General features: G+C 39.7%; 1 protein-coding gene across 1 annotated transcript; it reads right to left on the bottom strand.

The window, feature by feature from the left end:
* Positions 1-1,311: 1,311 nt before the first annotated feature.
* FAM221A (family with sequence similarity 221 member A) lies at positions 1,312-9,764 on the bottom strand (the record flags this gene model as incomplete). The annotated part of the gene is made up of 7 exons (XM_082499049.1): positions 1,312-1,374; positions 3,118-3,206; positions 3,890-4,000; positions 4,838-5,044; positions 7,258-7,448; positions 7,918-8,091; positions 9,709-9,764. The coding sequence occupies 7 exons, from the start codon at positions 9,762-9,764 to the stop codon at positions 1,312-1,314; spliced, it is 891 nt and encodes a 296-aa protein (XP_082355175.1).
* Positions 9,765-17,884: the final 8,120 nt, after the last annotated feature.

Raw genomic sequence — 17,884 nt, 5'->3', positions numbered from 1 at the left:
TCCCTCCCACAGCTGATATATGAACAAAAAAGCAAGTTGCCCTGCACCAAACGTGTTTGACCTCACCTCTTTCCTTCTGCTGATCAGGCACATAGAGTCATTCTCTCTGACGGGAATCAGAGCTTTGTAAGCTTCTCCCAACTCTTGCTATAAAGTCTCAGTACAAACATACCACCTCAAAAGTCTTCTGTCCAAGAGACATCTTCGAGTATTTTTAAGGACAAACTGACTTACACCTCTCTGTTTTCAAAGGAGACAAACACTTAGCTCAGGCTCTGCTTTTGTCTCCTAAACTGCAGCCTCTGCTAGGTATTCTGTACCAAGTTCTTGCTGTGCTGCTTTGCAGATTTAAACCACCACACAAAGTTACCAAATTTTAAATTTTACCGTCCCATACCTTTAGCACAACATATGCTGCCACAGCTGTGAATATGGACAAAGAATACAAAAGCACATCTCCCTTCTTGAGGGACTCAGCCCATGTTGGATTAGACATGATGAAAGAGTGTCTGTTGGATAAATAAGTTTGTATCAAACACTATATAATTATTTGTTTACATCCAATAAATAGCATATCCATTCCCACCTAACATTTTCAGAAGCTTAGTGTAATAGAACCATTGTTATGGACAGTATCAGACAAACAGAATCGGGAGAATGGTATCCCTAGGGAAATCTGCGATAAAGCATACAAGTGGGATCCTTTCAAGTAGCCAGTAAGTATGTGTGGAACTGGGTTTACATGCGTATAGAACCTCACATGTAAAAAATATTTATACATTGTCAAGAATAGAACCTAGAGAAGTGTGAGAGGAGGGTATGTTTGAATTTTACGTAAAGGCGATGAAACCAACAGAAAGAAAAAAAAGATTTAAGGACAAGATTAAAATGTCAATATTAACAGAACAAATCACACCAAGTAAAAATCCATGAACAAGATGAGTTCCAAGGGCTCTACAAATAAAGAAAGCATGTCATAAAAGTCGAAGAATAGGACAGATTTTCTTTGCCCTACTACAATGTAATACTTAATACATGCTTATTCTCTCAGATCTTAAAGAACAGTTCTGTAAATCCCTAAATATGATTTTCCATTCTCAAAGGAATATCTGTGCAACAATTCTGGAGATTAGAAATGCATTGATTAAAGTACCAATTTTATTACAACAAGATAATTAAAAATTAATTTCAGCAATAGACCAAAACCACAGAATAAAGAAATAAAGAAATGCAAGTATGCAGGTAGGCACAGCGAAAAAATACTCCCCAATACAACGATTAACACTGTGCCTTATAATTTCTTTATTAATCTCATGGTTTCTTTGATGGCACTGGACTTTTCTCTTTCCGTTTAGCAGCTTTCTCCTTTTTCAGCTGTAACAAAGAAAGACACCAACAGTGGTTCAAGCATTAATTTGCAAGTCAGCTAGTAATGCAATATTAAATCTCTTCATCCAGTCATAAATTTACCAGAGTGATATATGCAATGGAGAGAGCTACAGATCATTATTAGTCCAAGCCAGCATTGCTTACTTTTGCATCATAGGACAAAGGAGCACTTCCACAGCTCTGCAGCTCCTCCCCTATTCAAACCAGGAATGCCTTTATCTCTGATAATAGCAATCTAGGTATTTATGTATCCCTTGAGGCCAAAGTGCCTCACAAAACGTCACGGTTTTATCTTTATGTCAATGAAAGGTAAAGAAATTTTATTACAGACATGTAATAGACACAGACTAAGCAGCATGCACAAAATCACATAGGAAGTTTGTTGCTGAGGTAGATGCTAAACCTCCGTTTCAGTGTCTCCTCGCTGACCCATAAGGTCATGTCTTCTTCTCATAAGATTTTTCTACACAGCAGGCTCTTATAGCATGGTATGATTTACAAACACACATACATTTAACTCTGCCATTTTGTAGTAAGACTATTCATCCAAGCAAAGAATCTGTTCTTTTTAGAAGCAACAGTTGTTCTCAACTTTTTAGAAGCAACAGTTGTATTGTTACGTTAGTGAAAACGGATGCACGGAATTTTGCATCTCATCTCACATAAGATAGCATGTTGCTATCAAAAATGGAAGGAAAAATAAAATCATGTTTTTAACATGCTTTTTCCCCCCCAATAAAATAGAATCAAAAGGAAGCAAGCCCCCAGTCCCGATTTGGATGTCTACAAGTGAACTCACTGCTAAGCAATTCTGTTGTTGGTCTATGCAGGAACTCATTTTAAAACATTTCTCCATATTTGGAGGTTTGAGGTTTGTATCTGAAATTCCTATTACCTTTTGCAAAGGAAGGAAAATCTTAGGGGGGAAAAGAAACATAGTGATTTGGATTTGATAACATGTTTTCTCCTATAAACTGATACTATATTTGTAACATCTCACCATATTTTGTGATGCCTTCCAAAATAAAGAAAATTATTTGAAATTTCACAAAGCTAGAACAGCTTTCTCATTAACAAACACCTTGTTGCAAGGAGCAAGCATAACAGCAGTTAAGATTGTAGATGTTAATTATCCAATGTTGCCTTACAAAAGAATTAATGAACAGTCAAGACATACTTCCAGATGAGATGGTCAAGCTAAGGAGCTAATGTGTATTTAAGCATCTAAGTAACCTACACCACAGGGCATTTAAATTTAAGATAGTCAGTGGGGTCGAGGAGGCACCTCTAAGAGGATGAGTCAGATCACCTAAGAAAGACACACCAGATTTAGCCCAACTACACAGACATCTGTAAGGAAAAGAACATCATAAATTTTTATGAATGAGGTAGCAAACCCACATTCCTAAATGTCAGAGGGGATTTTCTGTGAGTCTACTTTGTTGTTTCTTTTTGTCAGATAGTAATTTTTTTTTTCCTGTAATGGAGAGTTACCTCAATAAAAATCTGCCCAGTTAAGGTAAATACCATTCCAGACATGACTGACCTCTGAAATCCTGGAATAGCTCACAATTGTATTTAAAACTTTATTTTAAGATACTAGTGTTCTCTCAGGAAGAGAATAAATTATATAATGCATTTATATGCCACTTAAATAATACATTTCTCTTTTTTAGACATCCTCTTGTGAAAATATATTTGAATTAAGCAATAAATGTAGTAACTTGCCCGTTCTTGATAACGTTTTTCAAAGGAAGCCATGTCATCACCTTCCAAATGCTTTCCATGAGATACTTGCCTTGTGGCACTAGAACCACCTGAAAAAAAAAAAAAAACAAAAAAACACTCAAAACATTTTTCATTAATTATACTTGCTATTCCATTAGTTATGTTTTACAGTTGGCAAAACACATTTAAAATGAGAACTCACCTTTACAGGCAAGTAACAAACCTCAGCAATTGAGACCAAAGAGTAACCTTCTTAAGTCTGGGCTAGCAGCTATTATAAATAGCCTTGGAGGAGTTCAACAGTTACATTAATTGCTAAACTCTTATACTAAATAAGGGACATAAAATAAGCATAACTGATCCATAATTCCATGCAGGAAAGACCTTCTGGCAGAAGGCAGTTTCACAGGATCACACTGAATATGTACGAGTCATTCAGATATAATGAGCTTCTAGTAGAAATTAAAAATTTAAAAAACTCATCCAATGAATAAATCATGCCATTAATGGGGACAATAACAAATGCTAGAAAAAAATCATTAAAGTTAAAAAGGACATCATGAGCCAAAATAACAAGCAGTAACAAAACAGTTTTTCTAAGCACTTTAAGTACACGAATGTTGTACTAACTTTTCACATAACAAGGCTTCAATACTCATTTCAATTGTTAACTTTGATTTTAGCCCTAAGCATCCTTCAACTCATAACTAAAACAAATTAATTCTATATTAAATACTTTTTGTAAAACAGTATTATCCTACTAGTGTAGCACCTGCTATCTGTGAGATGTTTTGAGCAGAACCAGAAGGTCCCTGAAATGCTTTTAGAAATGGATGATCCATGCTGGTAACAGGGGATTCTAAAAGTTCAGCAGAAGGAGCCCCTGTTAGAAAATAAGTTGAATGAAAACAAAAATTAACATCGTGAGATATATTAAGAACATACATGATGGGGTCAAAACAAGGCTACAGATTCATATCTACAACATGCAGTGCAGACCCCATAAACTTGAGTTAACAAATGCATGACAGAGGATGGCTTCAAAAGAAATGAAAAGCTTTGTTTCTTTAAGTACTATGGCTATGTTATAGTTTCTAAACTTCATGCAAGTCCATGAAACCAGGTCAGAATTTAGAAGAGAAATAATGAGTACATGGCAATAATAAATAAAATGGTATTTCAGGACAAAATGTGTCCATTACTAAATGACACAAAATCACAGAGCAGCAGAGGTATCAAGGCCAACTAACATGCCTGTCAAATACAAAGTTCTACAAATGACCTCTTTTTCTTATGCTGAACAGCTATTAACCTTTGAGTTCAGGGAAAAAAAAATGCTGTAACTGTATAACCAGGAGATACCTGGGCAGTATTAGGCTAAAGGATTAATGCAAATATAACATGGAAGTAACAGAAAAACAGAAGTTACAGAGTTCTTTCTAAAAGATATGCTCCACTTCAACCAGAAGCTACTGGGCTGAACATCAGAATTGTTGATAAAGAGTTCTTTTATCAATTCACTACAGGAAGTTGGACAAGATGGTCACAGTGGTCTCTTCACACCTAAGGACTGTTGGAAAAAGTAAAAAGATCTGTCCTTAAGTCCTGCTCCTATTGATCCAGTTTGCCTTCGAACTTTGAAAATCTATGTTGAATTACTACTTTTCAAAAGTACATAGTTGGGAGGATTAAAATTTCATCTCAGTTCAGCTGCACTTACCTATTCCACTGTCGTCGAGTCTCATGTAGCCTTCTGCTAGTGAACTAAAACCAGACAGTCCTCCCATAGCAGCATAAGGAACATCCTGCCCCACGGGCTTTCCCTGGGCTAAGCGCTCTTGTTTAGTTTCCACGACTGTTTCATGAGCGTATGTTGGCTGACCACATGCACAGGTAAAGCAACTATGAAAGCCCAAACACTTGGAACCTAATAAATAAATAAGTGCAATGAGTGAGATGATAACGGAATTTATACTTCATTGCAGACAAAGCAGTGCTCCCCTAAACTGATCTTGTCAAAAACTAGAGCTCCTTCCCTGCAAAAGCATCCAGCTATGCTTTCTATTTGGAAGCATGTACATGATCCGGTGCAAAGCAATCAGCTATCTTTGCTGAAACCTTTTACAGCCTTTTTTCATCGTGACATTAAAATGCTGTATAAAACAGGAGAAAAGATGAATGTGGGGATTAGATCATAGGGGTCGTTCAGTCTCAGGATCTCATTCAGTCAAGTTTTGAGTACCTCAGAGGATGGAGATTCCACTCTCTGAGCAGCCTGGACCAATGCTGATGTCCTGGTTTGAGGACCAAACCACATGGCCCAAACCACAACAGCTGGTCTTCCCTTGGAGCAGACATTTCTTTCCTAATACCTAATTGGATTTCCTATGATGCAACTTGTGGCCATTGCCATTAGTAACACCAGCATTTTGGCAGTATCATTTCCAAATGTGTACAGCACGTGCCAATGTTGCATGGCCAGAAAACTTCAAATAGCAATTTATGATACAAATCACAATTTAAATATCTTTTAAAATTAGCAAAATTATCTGGGTAGTAAACAGAGGCTGCGGCAACAGCAAAATAGGTTCTATGCAAGAGTGCCATAAGACTGACTTTCAGGGTTTTTTTTAAGCTTACATAGCCACAAGATATAACTGAAATAGTTACACAAATGACATGTGACATTCAGAAACACACAGTGAAGTGATATATCTGCCCTAGCTACAGCTAAGACTGTCATCAAAGCCCTGCTGAAGCAATGATGTGAACAAGAAATTGAGGAACTGATTTTGAAAATGTTTTATTATACGCATTACCCTGCTTCCAGCTCCCAGTTACAGTTCATTTTGCAGAGCACCAAGGGTTTTTTTATTTGTCTTGTGTAATATGTTCAAGGATCACATTCTTGGAAATGTTAAAGGATTTTACATATCATTTTAGGTACTCCTCAGTAACAGAGTTCTTACTCTGTGTTTGGATACAGAATAAAGTATATACAATATATAAAATGCAACAGCAATACTTTTTCAATTATAAAGACAGTACACCTTTAGTTTCTCTATCACATTAGATTCATACAGCACTGGGCTAGACTAACACCAGTACATTAAAACAACACAAGTCCAAACCACAAGCAAGTCTTGGCACTTCTCTGTGTAATGTTTGAAGCCCTCAGAAGTGTCAGGTATTTTTGAGAAATGCTAGAAAAACTGCATAATGTAAATGATTAAAAACACTGTGTTCTAAGGATTCAGTCTGAATCATCCAATTGCACATTTAAGACTTTCACGTTACTTAACGCAAATTCTCAAAACGCTGTCATATAAATATTTTACGTTTTATTCTGTGGGATATTATTCTCATCCAGGAAAAGCTGTTTGTGATTGTTCCTGTACAAATTAGACAGACTTCATGAAAGAAATTTACTAACAGCATGGAACTGTAACAAAAAAATCTTCAGCTTAAGTAACTTGAGGTTTCAAACTAAAACATCTTTATGCATTATTTAGTTTCTATGGTTAATAATTACTGCTGTTTCATTACAATAACCTCGAACAACTGGAGCAAAAAGCTTCCTCTTAATGCCTTCTCAAACCTTCTGCTTGCATTTTTGGACCCACAATATGTATGCTTGGGAGCTGCTTTGTTAAGAGTGCTAACAATAGCACTATTTGAGAACAGAACACTACTTCCTATTGAGTAGAGAAAATATATAAAAATACATTAACATTATATTCAACCAGGCAATAGAGTAACAGAGATCAACGCTTCTCTCTCTCAAACTACCAAGTTCAAGTACGAAAGTCATGTGCATACAGCAGTGGAAACGACAAACTGCAAATGGGGTGCTTTCATACAGCCTAACTTTAGGTGGCTGTCTCTGTATGTGCCTAACCAAATCACTCAGAAACTTATGCTCCTTCACAGAACTCAGAGAAGCTAAGGATGTTGTTCTAAACTCACCCGTGCAAAAACTGCTATCTTCCTTCCCATTTCCCATCCTTCTGCAAGGACCAAAATACGCATCAGTGATGAGATCAGCACATACCTAATACTCTGGGCAGAACACATGTCGCTAACATGCTGTTCCTGTTACGTTTCCTAGCAAAGAATGCTGCAAGTCCGTCAGTAACTTACAAGAGTTACATGAAAATCCAGGTGCTGCACTATGCTGATCAGCAAAGTGTTTGCATCTACATCGGATGGGCTGTGTGCCGTTTAGAGGGACATAGTGATAGGACTGGCACAGACAACGGCTCACTCTGCAAGGCACACAAATAGGACGGTCTTCGGGAATCACTTCATAGTCCGTTTTGTGTTGTTTATACCTAAAACAGGCAAAAATAGTAACCTTTATAGCTTTATTAGTATTCATCAGAAAACTAACTGAAAGGCTTATAATTTATCTTACAAGTTCTGTTTTGAAGTATCTTTAACTATATTACTGTTGTTAATTTTCAATCATATGTATAACATCAGGTGCTTTTACATCAAATCATTACCTAAATATCACAAAACCTCATGTTTCATTTTTACAGCACAATCAGAATCAAGCTGATCTACAATAACTCGTGCCTTAAAGCTTAATTTATTGAAGACTACAAAATCATTTTGGTCTAAAAAAATGTACTGAGATTTAGATTTAAGAACAGTTCTCATGATTTAAAACCTAATTTTCTCAACAGTTAGACCTTAAAGTAACTTGCCTGTACTGTATTGTAGTGTATCTGGAAACATTTTACATTTTCCTGGTTTTGAAAAATACAACAGTTCAAAAAAAAATGAAAAGATTCCTACCGGTGAGTACAAAAGCACAGTGTCTCCGGTCCCACAAGCTTGCAGTCCATGCCAGTTGGTGATCTCCAGCTCACATACAACCTGTTCTGTAACCGAATTGGTAATACTTTTCTTTTGTACTCTTCATATTCCTCAGGGGTAAAGAACTTTCCTCCATCATCATCACCTACAATTCTGTACGCATGTCATAAAAAAAACCCAGAAGAAAACAAAGACAATAAAAGTAGCTTTCTCAAGATATTTTACAAATAATACATAACAACGCTTTTGCTGTAAACACAAAAAAAATCTTTCATAATACTGTTCTAGTGATATCCATTTAACAGAACTATAGCTGATCTTTAGAGAAATTTTGTGAATGATGCTCCTTTAAAAAAATTTGCTCTGATGTATTGAAAACCAGGGCTGTAAGAGACAAGGAAAAAATTAATACAGCAAATGTTCTTTTCATACACCAGAAAAAACAATGGGCATCAAGGGTTGTGTACCCAGCCAGCTTGAATGACCTCTGGCAAGTCACTTCACCCATCCAGACTGAATTGTAATGCAGCCCTGTATCAGGTTATCTAATCTTAGCCTAGTATGAGTAAGATTACTCAACTGCAAGTAGGTAACCACACTGCCATCCAATTAACAAACAATACATCCAGGCTGTCTTCTACTTTGCAAGAAGACTATGCTAGCCTCTGTACATAAAGTTCATAGCAGCCGTACCCCACACCTCGGACAGGCCCATTTGTTTAAGCTATCATTATGTTCAAATTCAAAGTCACCAAATAACTGGATCTCCAGAGCAGCATCCAAATTCTACATTTATGGAGACAACTGAAGACAACAAGTAAAATCTGTAAAATACAGTTTTAGACTTAATTGCAGCACTTAACTATACTGAAGGTTACTTTATTCATGTCTGTAAATATTTCAGTCATTATTTGTCAGGTGTGCCAAAGCATACTGAATGAGTGATTCTTTATCAAATATTCTGTAGGTTTGTACATTGCCAGGGCTGTACATCACCAGAATAACGTGTCAGTACATCGCTGCCATTTGCATGTCAATCCAGCTGACACCTACCAGACCCATCCACAACTACCTACACACGAAATACCACTGTGCCTCCTCCTACCTCTGACGTTTTACTCAAGGTCTTCCTAAGCGAAATTGAGACCATGTTCCCGTACAACGGGAACTTCGCGTTTTATTTTCCTCAAGATCGCCTCTCCAAGAGGAGCGACGAGATTAGCCAAGCCACGGTGGAGGGGGAGGGCAGGCCCCCGTAGGCAGCAAGGCCGAACTCAGCAGGCCCAACAGCCCGCCATTCCCGGCGGGGCAGCCCCTCGCCCGCCATCAGGCAGAGGCGCCGCCGGGCAGGAACACAGGCCTGGGAGTGTGAAACGACCCCCTATGTCGCGGGCCGACAGTCAGTTCTCACGACATGCTCTCGCAGCGGTGAGGCAGGCAGGGCTCGCGTCCCCCGGGCCTGCCCCTTCGCCGCTGCTGCTGCAGGCCCCGGGGGAGAGACGCCCGGCGGAGATGTGCCCTCGAGCACCTGCAGGGAGTTAGGCCGCTTCCCATCTCGCCGACGACTGGCGGCGGGGGAGGGTTGGTGGTGGTGGTGGTGGTGGCACAGCGAAGCCGCCGCAGATCCCGAAATAGGCGGTTTCAGGACGGCGGGAGACGCTCGGAGGGCCGCCGGGGTCTCCCCAGGGAAAACGGCCGGCCCCTACCCCAGCTACCCGCTCCGCACCGCCCCTCCACAGCGACGGCGGGCCCTTCCTTCCTCCCTCTCACCGCCGGTACTCCGCGTACTCCTCCAGGGCCGCCTCCTCCACCTGCAGCCGCTCCATGCCCGGCCCCGCCGCCGCCGTTGCCCGGAGCGCCGGGCGAGGCAGGCGGGGCGCCCGCAGCGGCACGTACCTACCGCACCTGCACCGCAGGTGGGCGGCGGAGAAACGTGCCGGCGGCTCCCAGCTGTGTGCCAGCCCGGGCCGGCACGGCGAACCCCGCGTGGATGCTCGCACAGCCCCCACGGGGCTGGGGAGGGCGCGGAGGGGGTGGTCAGCCCCCCCCTCACACCCCGTGATAAGGCGGGGAGAAGGCACCCCCGGTGAACCGCAGTGTTTGGGGCACAGGCGCACGCAGAGGTGCGGTGCCTCCGAATGGGCACTGACACAGCTGCCGACAAAACCAACCACCCAACACAGGGTGTCCACCCCAAGCCCTCCTGTCTTCTGCACCTGCACTTACGTCATCCTCAGCAGCTGCTGCTATTTAGACCTTATGGTACTGCGTTTCTGATGGGGTGTTTTTCTTTGGTCGTTGACTCCCTGGCAGATGTAAGGGAGGGAAACCTCAGGAATGCTCAAGCTGGAGACAGAGAGAGCTCAGGACCTCCTCTGGCACAGGGAACCTGCAGTAGATCACTGTACGTAGACCCTGACAACTCACCTTCGCTGCCCTGCAACTGCATGCCCAGGTTGGAGCACGCAGAAAGGCCAAATCCAGACAAGACGTATGTTGTGGGTGTAGGAATGCTTCTACGATGTCCTGGCAAAGTATAAAGTGCAGGTGTATTCTTTACCTACAAAAATTTCTTCCAGCCTGCCTGAACTCAAAAAAAACCCAAAACAGCCTTTGCTCCAGAAGCACAGTTGCGATGAGCTCCAGTTGCTCTCAGGTGATACCACTGCATTGAAAAAAGGTCATAGTATGAGTCTTGTGTCACCATGTGCCGGTGCTCCTGAGTGGTGTGATTTAAGTGAGGATTGGTTTTTTCTTCATTGCAAAGCAGTATATATTTGTTCTGCTACTAGGTGTTAGCTCAGAGGCCCAAGTTTTCAACAACAGTAACGTTAATCATGTTAATGCTGTCACCTGTGATCACTTGGTTCTAGCAGTAGAGTGAATTTCCTCTTTTCAGTTACCCCTTTTTCCTGTACATAAACAGCAAGCCTATCCTACAGCCCCATGGCTATCTTCCTGGAAGGTAAATGGACTGCCATCACTTCAGTCCCACTAGGAATAATCAGTGTGTGTCAGTAAGGCTTACTCAGGCTCCAGTTGCTGCCATAGTCTTGTTTGGCCTTTAAATTGCCACTCAAGCTAAATAAGCAAATCTTGTAAGTTACCAGTTTTCACCAGTTCCGTGCCTATATATCCCCATTTGCTTCTGATTCTGCTGTTGTGTGCTGTACACAAATAAAAGGTTTCAGGAATGTACTATGTAAAAAAAAAAAAGGCTAACAAAATCATGCATGACTTGGCTTTCATTCCCTATTCAAGCAATATCGTGTTTGTTAGGGGTAGAAAGACAGGGTGTGGTTTGTAACGATGTTGATGAGCTATAACCAAGTTGACTATTGCCAGGTGACAAGTCTTCCCTTTGTTGTGGATCATGTTTAGTTTTGCAAAGTTTATTGAGAACAGGTAGTATCTTTTATTAGGTCAAATTATACAATGGGAAAACCAGACAAGCTCTATGGCAAACAAGACTTTCTTCAGGTTTAGCTTTCACAGACAAGGTCCTACTGCAGAAGAAAGGTTCTTTAGTTTTTACAGATTGAGTTGATGGCAAAGATACTAGCAAAAAGAAAAGCTATAACTCAGACATTAAATTATTTTCATGTCTTAAAATTTTAGTCTTCAGTTTATTAACTAGACAAAAAAAATATACACCAAAGAGAAGTTACAGCCTTTGTATAATGCTTACTGAAAAGATATGTCTGAAAACACAATTTTGGTATAAGCATGACCATTTCTCCATGTTTTTTCCCTATTCCAAGTGTTTTTAATTTTTAGCTTAAGTAAAAGGAGGTGACTTTGTAAACAAATGCATTCCAAATATTTACTTTTCAACACACAGCTTAAATAGTTAACATTGAGGCAGGTGTAAAGAACATCAAACAGCATCAGAAGCCATGTACATTCTTTAATTCTTGATCAGCATAATGTATTTTATGTCTTGTTCCATAATGTATACACTTAAAGAAACCACCTCCCCTGGATTTCGCAACACCCCATGCCAACCCTTCACTTGTTATTGTAGATCTTGAATCTCAAAGTTACCTCAATGGGTGAGTTTAGACCTATGGAGAGTTTCATTCTTCGTGCATGAGGGAATCTACAGAGAATGTGAAGAATATGACCCAGTTACAGCATCAAGGAGCTCAACTGTAAAACTCATCAGAGCAGAGATGGTCCCTATCTTTGTGTTTTAGAGATAATCCAGAGCTGTTGATCCTAATATATATATATACTGTTGCCATTTATCTAGAACGGCTTGAAAGATTTAGTTCATCTAGAACATGAAAGCTGTCTCTTGATATCATAAATCTTGCCTCAAACTCACTGATGTTTTTTGAAAGCTCTTCCATTATAAAAATATATGTTTTGTTCATAGTTGATGACAAAAGGAGGCCAACTTTGGGAAACACTTGTCACCAAAGATGGTTCTTAGATTGGCAACCCGCAATTCCCACTTCCCCTCCCTGTGCCACAAACACCACTGACTATGTTGGAACAACTCCTCCACTATATTTCAAGGCCGTAGTCAATAGGCTGCTATTTCTTGGGGGTTGGGATAGATGATCTCCAGAGGTGCCTTCCAACCCTGACCATTCTGTGATTCTGGTACTGCACTCTCTGTGCAAATTGACTACTTCCTCTTGATACAAATGTCATCTAGTGATGATATTTGTCATACTAGTCATACTAGATACTAGTCACCTAGTGACTGCACAGATGAGCAAAAGACATACTATGTTTTCCTTAATTGAGCTTTAGGAAGTTGATGTTTAAATTGTACTCTGCGTGTTAGCATGAGCTATGAGCCCACAGATGGGCAAAACAAGACCCAAGAAGGCAGGCCTTTTCCATACAGTAAAATTGACAGATGCCTGTCAAAAAAAGGTACAGCAATTCAAGGAAATCTCCAGATTGTTTTTCACTGGGCAAGCCACCAGCAACAAAGCAGAAGGTGAAAAGAGACGTCACAAGGACCAAGGCAGTGTTTTGCCAAAACATCCCCCAGAGAGAGTTGAAACAACAGGGCAACTCTCAGGTTTCCAGCAGTATCTAAATAAGGTGATGGGGCATATGGTCTGGGCATTTGTTGTGTGGCTGCGCCACATGTATGAGAAATTTCAGCAGCACAGCCAGCACTGTGGGTTCTGTCACACTGAGATCTCAATGTGAACAGGTCCCTCTTAGAGGCAGAAAAAAACATGGGCACAAGTCATTACTGCGGTCAATACAACTACAAGTAAGTTAGCTGAGGAAAATAAAACCCCACAAAACACAGTCAGGACTGTTTCTCCAGGAAAAATAAAAATTCCTCCTGTGATCAAAACTTCGAAAAAGAAACAGATGGGGAAAGGGGACCTTGAAAGCAGGACAAGAAGCTCTGCCAACAGGGAATTTGAATGTACTGAGGAACACGCTGCTGCACAGGAGCTGCACAAAACTGAAGATCTTTGAGATGCCTTATCTGTGTGCACATTTCACTGGTGCCAGAGATCCCAGCACTGCCGATAAAATGGGGGAGAGCTCTGGGAAGCCTGGTTCACATAGAATGAGCTGAGCTCCTTTGTCATTGGTTGATATACCTCATCTGTGCGAGATCTTTGTTAAAAACAGTGCTCTGAGATACAGTTTGTGTTTGGAGAGCAGAGCCATGTTTCTGAATTGGGCAGCTTTTGGTGAAGGCTACAAGTGTTAGTCTATGTTGAACTTTAGTATCAGGTTACCTCTGAACAGTCAGTGTGAAGGTTTTGAGTGGAAAATCAAAAGTAGTTTTTTGCGGGGCATCTGTCCTATGAACTACTGCCCATCTTAAAAATTGAGGATTTGTTCCTGGATTTGATCACAGCAAGTGTTCTCTGCGATAAAGAGACAGCGTTCAGCTTATTAGCACCTCAGTATCTGCTTGGATCCAAATTTGTGCTCATAGACTTATTTGGGAACAGATATAAAAGGTGACTTTGTAATTAAGAAATTGAGTTCTTGGCTCATAGAGATATTTCAAGCACCCACTGTTTTACTGTCATAGCATAAGGACTGGAATGAGGAATTTTGGATTCAGAAAACCCTCTCCTGTCTCTCATCCCTTCTAAAAGATTGTTAACGGGTATCTGAAATAATATTCATTAAAGACTGAGTCAAAACAAGTTTTTCCCTTGTAAACTACCAAATAATTTTGAATAGCAGGAGGAAAAAAAAAAAAGCCTGTAAAGAGGCCGTGCCACAAGGTAAGTAAAAGGAACGGAAACCCATATGGCATGTTTCACCTCCTATGGTTGTGATGTAGCATACGGACACTGCTGGCCCAAGATCTCTGAACACATCAAAGTGGGTTGAACATATGGACACTCACTTACAGTACAGCTCTGTGAGACCTAAGGTGCTGCCTACACATCAAAGGCAACAGCTTAATGCTGCATAGGGTGTTGACAGTCTCTCTCAACACCCTCTGTTAACAATAAAATGTGTGACCCTTTACATTTTTTTTTAAAATCATTACAAGTTTGACAAATGCTTTAAAAATTTGTCTCAGTGAAGTATCTATGTAAATTGAAGATAGCCACTTTATTAATGCAAGAATAAATAATTTAGAAATAACTTTTTAAATATTTTAGACCTCAAGTCATCATTTTGAAGTAGTAGTTAGTCATTCTATTTCTATGCGCTTGGTCAATGACTATCTCTAATTACCTATTCCGAAAACGGGAAGAATTGAAGTGGCATAAAGAATAATGGAGAGAGTTTCCAAATTGTTTCCTCCCTCCACATTTGTTATCAATATTCTGATATACTTAAAAGCAAGTGCAAGCAGTACTCACTTATTATAAACTTTTAACTATGACCATACATTATGCTTGTCGTGGTTTGGGCCTCAAACCAGGACAATGCTGCAATAAAAATTAAGTTTGCGTATTGTTAACCCTAGTTTACAGGCATTTTAAAATGTCAACATGTTTCTCTTCAGTTTTGCTATCAGAGAAACAGAACATGATTACACATCTACTGAACAGAATAAGCTGATGAATGCCACAAGGAATATGCAAGCAAGGATCAATTAATAATGAAAGGTTTTTGCTGGAGGTACTGACATACATAGTTGCAAAATTTGTAGTAATTAAGATCAGTTACAGATAAGATAATTCCATAGCACGCGATGCCACTGCTGCTTAAGTGATGTGATTTCATATATGTATGTAATGGGAGGTTTTTTAACTTGGGCCTCATTTTAATAACCAAGATTAAAAATTTAAACAGATACAGATGCACGTGTGCATCATCACAGACAAACTGAGATTTAGTGAAATATCCATTCAGTAACAGTCTGTTCTATGTGAGAAACACTGCAAAAGTCTAAATTCACCTTCTTAGCTGCTATAAAGTCTCCTGTTTCACTCTTGCCTTTGAAAAAGTATTTTACATACTATCAAATACATTAAATCGAACCCCACAGATAGCAGACAGCATTGGTTTTGAAGCACAAACAAATGAAAGGACATAATCCCAGGTAAGGTTATATTTGGATTAATTGTTAAAGATAGACACTCTCTACCTAACCTTTAAAAAAACCACACCATTCAAGTAAAAATGTTTTAGAGATTTAGCTCGTTCCATTAATTTGAGTATTTTGAGGAAGTATTATGTTTTCTTAAAAACCTTTTAGAAAATAAATTGGGATCTGAAATTTTATGTTGACATCTTTCTAAACAAACTTCGTGTAGAGGTTCCCAAATTTACCCTGCTTCTGCATTCCCACAAACAAGGGCCGCAGCAGCAGTGATTACTCCCAGAATATGTACCTGCACAGGAGGCACTTGGTCACTTAGGCAACTTGCACACATCACAGACACGATGCAGTTTGGGAAGCTCTGCATCAGCAAATATTTTCAATTAGAATTTAGATCTATCTAGCCAGCCTCTTTAAATGATTGTGTTAATGAAAAACAAGTATTTAGCAGTTCTTTGGAAAAACAGGCAACTAGGCAATATGTTAGGCACACTGAATGCCAAGGATACTGATGTTTCACCACACTTATTACAAGAACCTCTACATCCTTGTGCCATGTTTCTGTGTTTTTTAAATTATTTCATTAAAAACATATCAGCAAACTTCTGTGATCCTAACAGCGAATAAGCAGCTTGTTAAGAGCCATCTCAGCGTGTTTCAGTGGAGTATCTGTCTGCCTGTCCATCCCAAAGGTTCTTTACTGTGGGACCACTCAGTACTTTTTCTTCTTCACACACAGTTGTGAGACAATGCTTGGATATCTTAATTACATTAAGGTTACTATGGTGAGATTCAAAAATTATTTATTTAGACAAGGAAAGCAACAAAAAGAACTAGGGATTCAAAACAATTTTCCCAAAGAAAGATGTTTGCCTGTGAGTTATTTGGTTGTGGAACTTGAGAGCTGTATTGAAACCTGCACTGCTTCTAGCTGTTTAGACAGCAATAAATACACTCTTTTCTTTCCATTTTATTTCATTAGAACTTTTTTTTCGGGAGTGGATCTTTAACATTTTTTGCTACCTACATTAAACAATCATTCATAAGCACAGGAAGTACTACCACTTACCTAGTGAAATCAGCTGGTAAACACTCATTAGGCAAATTACAGCTGGGAAAACTCAAGTCTTATAATTTACCAAAAGCGTTAAATAACAAAAACAAAACAAACACCACCACCCCCCAAATCAGAAATTCTTTATATGGGGAGGCTATATTTCCTCCTGCCCTCCAAAGAAAAAGAAAAGGGAAAAAAAAACACAAACCCAATCCAGCCTAAGAACCAACCAGCCTTAAGGAGATTCTGTATTTCACAAAACTTGAAGCAGGTCGCTGTTGGGGAGGGGAGAACGGACTTGTGATGTCATCTAAAATGGGAAATACATAGCTGCATCATAAAAACTATAGCACAGCAGAAATACTAGTTAAATATGTCTTAAAAAATAATCTAAAAAAATGTTTGTCAACACAAATAAATGGTGTGATCCCATCAAGCGTTTTGGACCTGGCATGCGTTGTAGGCTCTCTCTTCCTTCTTTTTCACAAGCCCTTGGGTTCTTCACACAACCTCCTGCCATTGCAGGGCTGCCACACCTCTCAAAATATCTTATAAAGGAGGCAGCAGGGTAGAACAGAACATGCAGATGTTTTCTTGCTACTGTTGTTGATAGAAAAGGCAGCTGAGACCCTCCCCTTATCCCTTCCTTACCCAATTTTCCTTAGTCCACGTACTTGAAGTTTAGTTTTGCCACTCTGAAAAGTACTGTCATCTCAGCAGAAAGGATGAAGCTCAGCTTCCACCCTCTGGACTGCTGGGGCACAGAAATCATGGAAGTAGTACTGTGCTAGATATGAGGCATGGCATGGTGATAAAGGACAGCACAAGACCAGCCATGAAAAGAGGGGTAAGAGGTATCCCAGACACTAACGTATTGCTGTATCAACCCCTAATAATGCTGGTTTCATGTAAAATAAGATGTAGGATGCTACTAGAGTATTTTTAACTCGCTTCTTGATAAACAGTTGTTTCAACTATATCCATGAATGGAACATTTATGCTATGAGATATAGGTAGTTCGCAGTTCTCTCTCGGTATTTGTCAAGTACAAGCTAATTCCAATGAGCCATTGTACCACTGAAACCTGAGAGAAAAGCAACTATTTGCTAACGGCACCATGAATTACTATGAGGAGAACATAACTGCATGTAAGTTAGTATATCAGTCTCCAAAATTCCCAGCAAGCTGCATGTGCACACAGTAACAAATATTCACCTTATGACTTTTGTTTCACTTTTTTAACAATCCTCAATAACTTTAAGACTTTGCATATGCTTACAAGAAAAGAAAGTGACTTTGCATACACACACAAGAACTACTTATGTTACTGTTTATAGCACAAAGGGACACCACCCATCAAGGTTTTGGTTGGTACCAATCAAGTACCC

The sequence above is a fragment of the Vanellus vanellus genome, assembly GCF_965231255.1.
Source record: "Vanellus vanellus genome assembly, chromosome: 2".
In the NCBI taxonomy this organism is placed as follows: Eukaryota; Metazoa; Chordata; class Aves; order Charadriiformes; family Charadriidae; genus Vanellus; species Vanellus vanellus.
The sequence above is the reverse complement of the archived record's forward strand: the minus strand, read 5'-3'. Positions and strand labels throughout refer to the sequence as shown.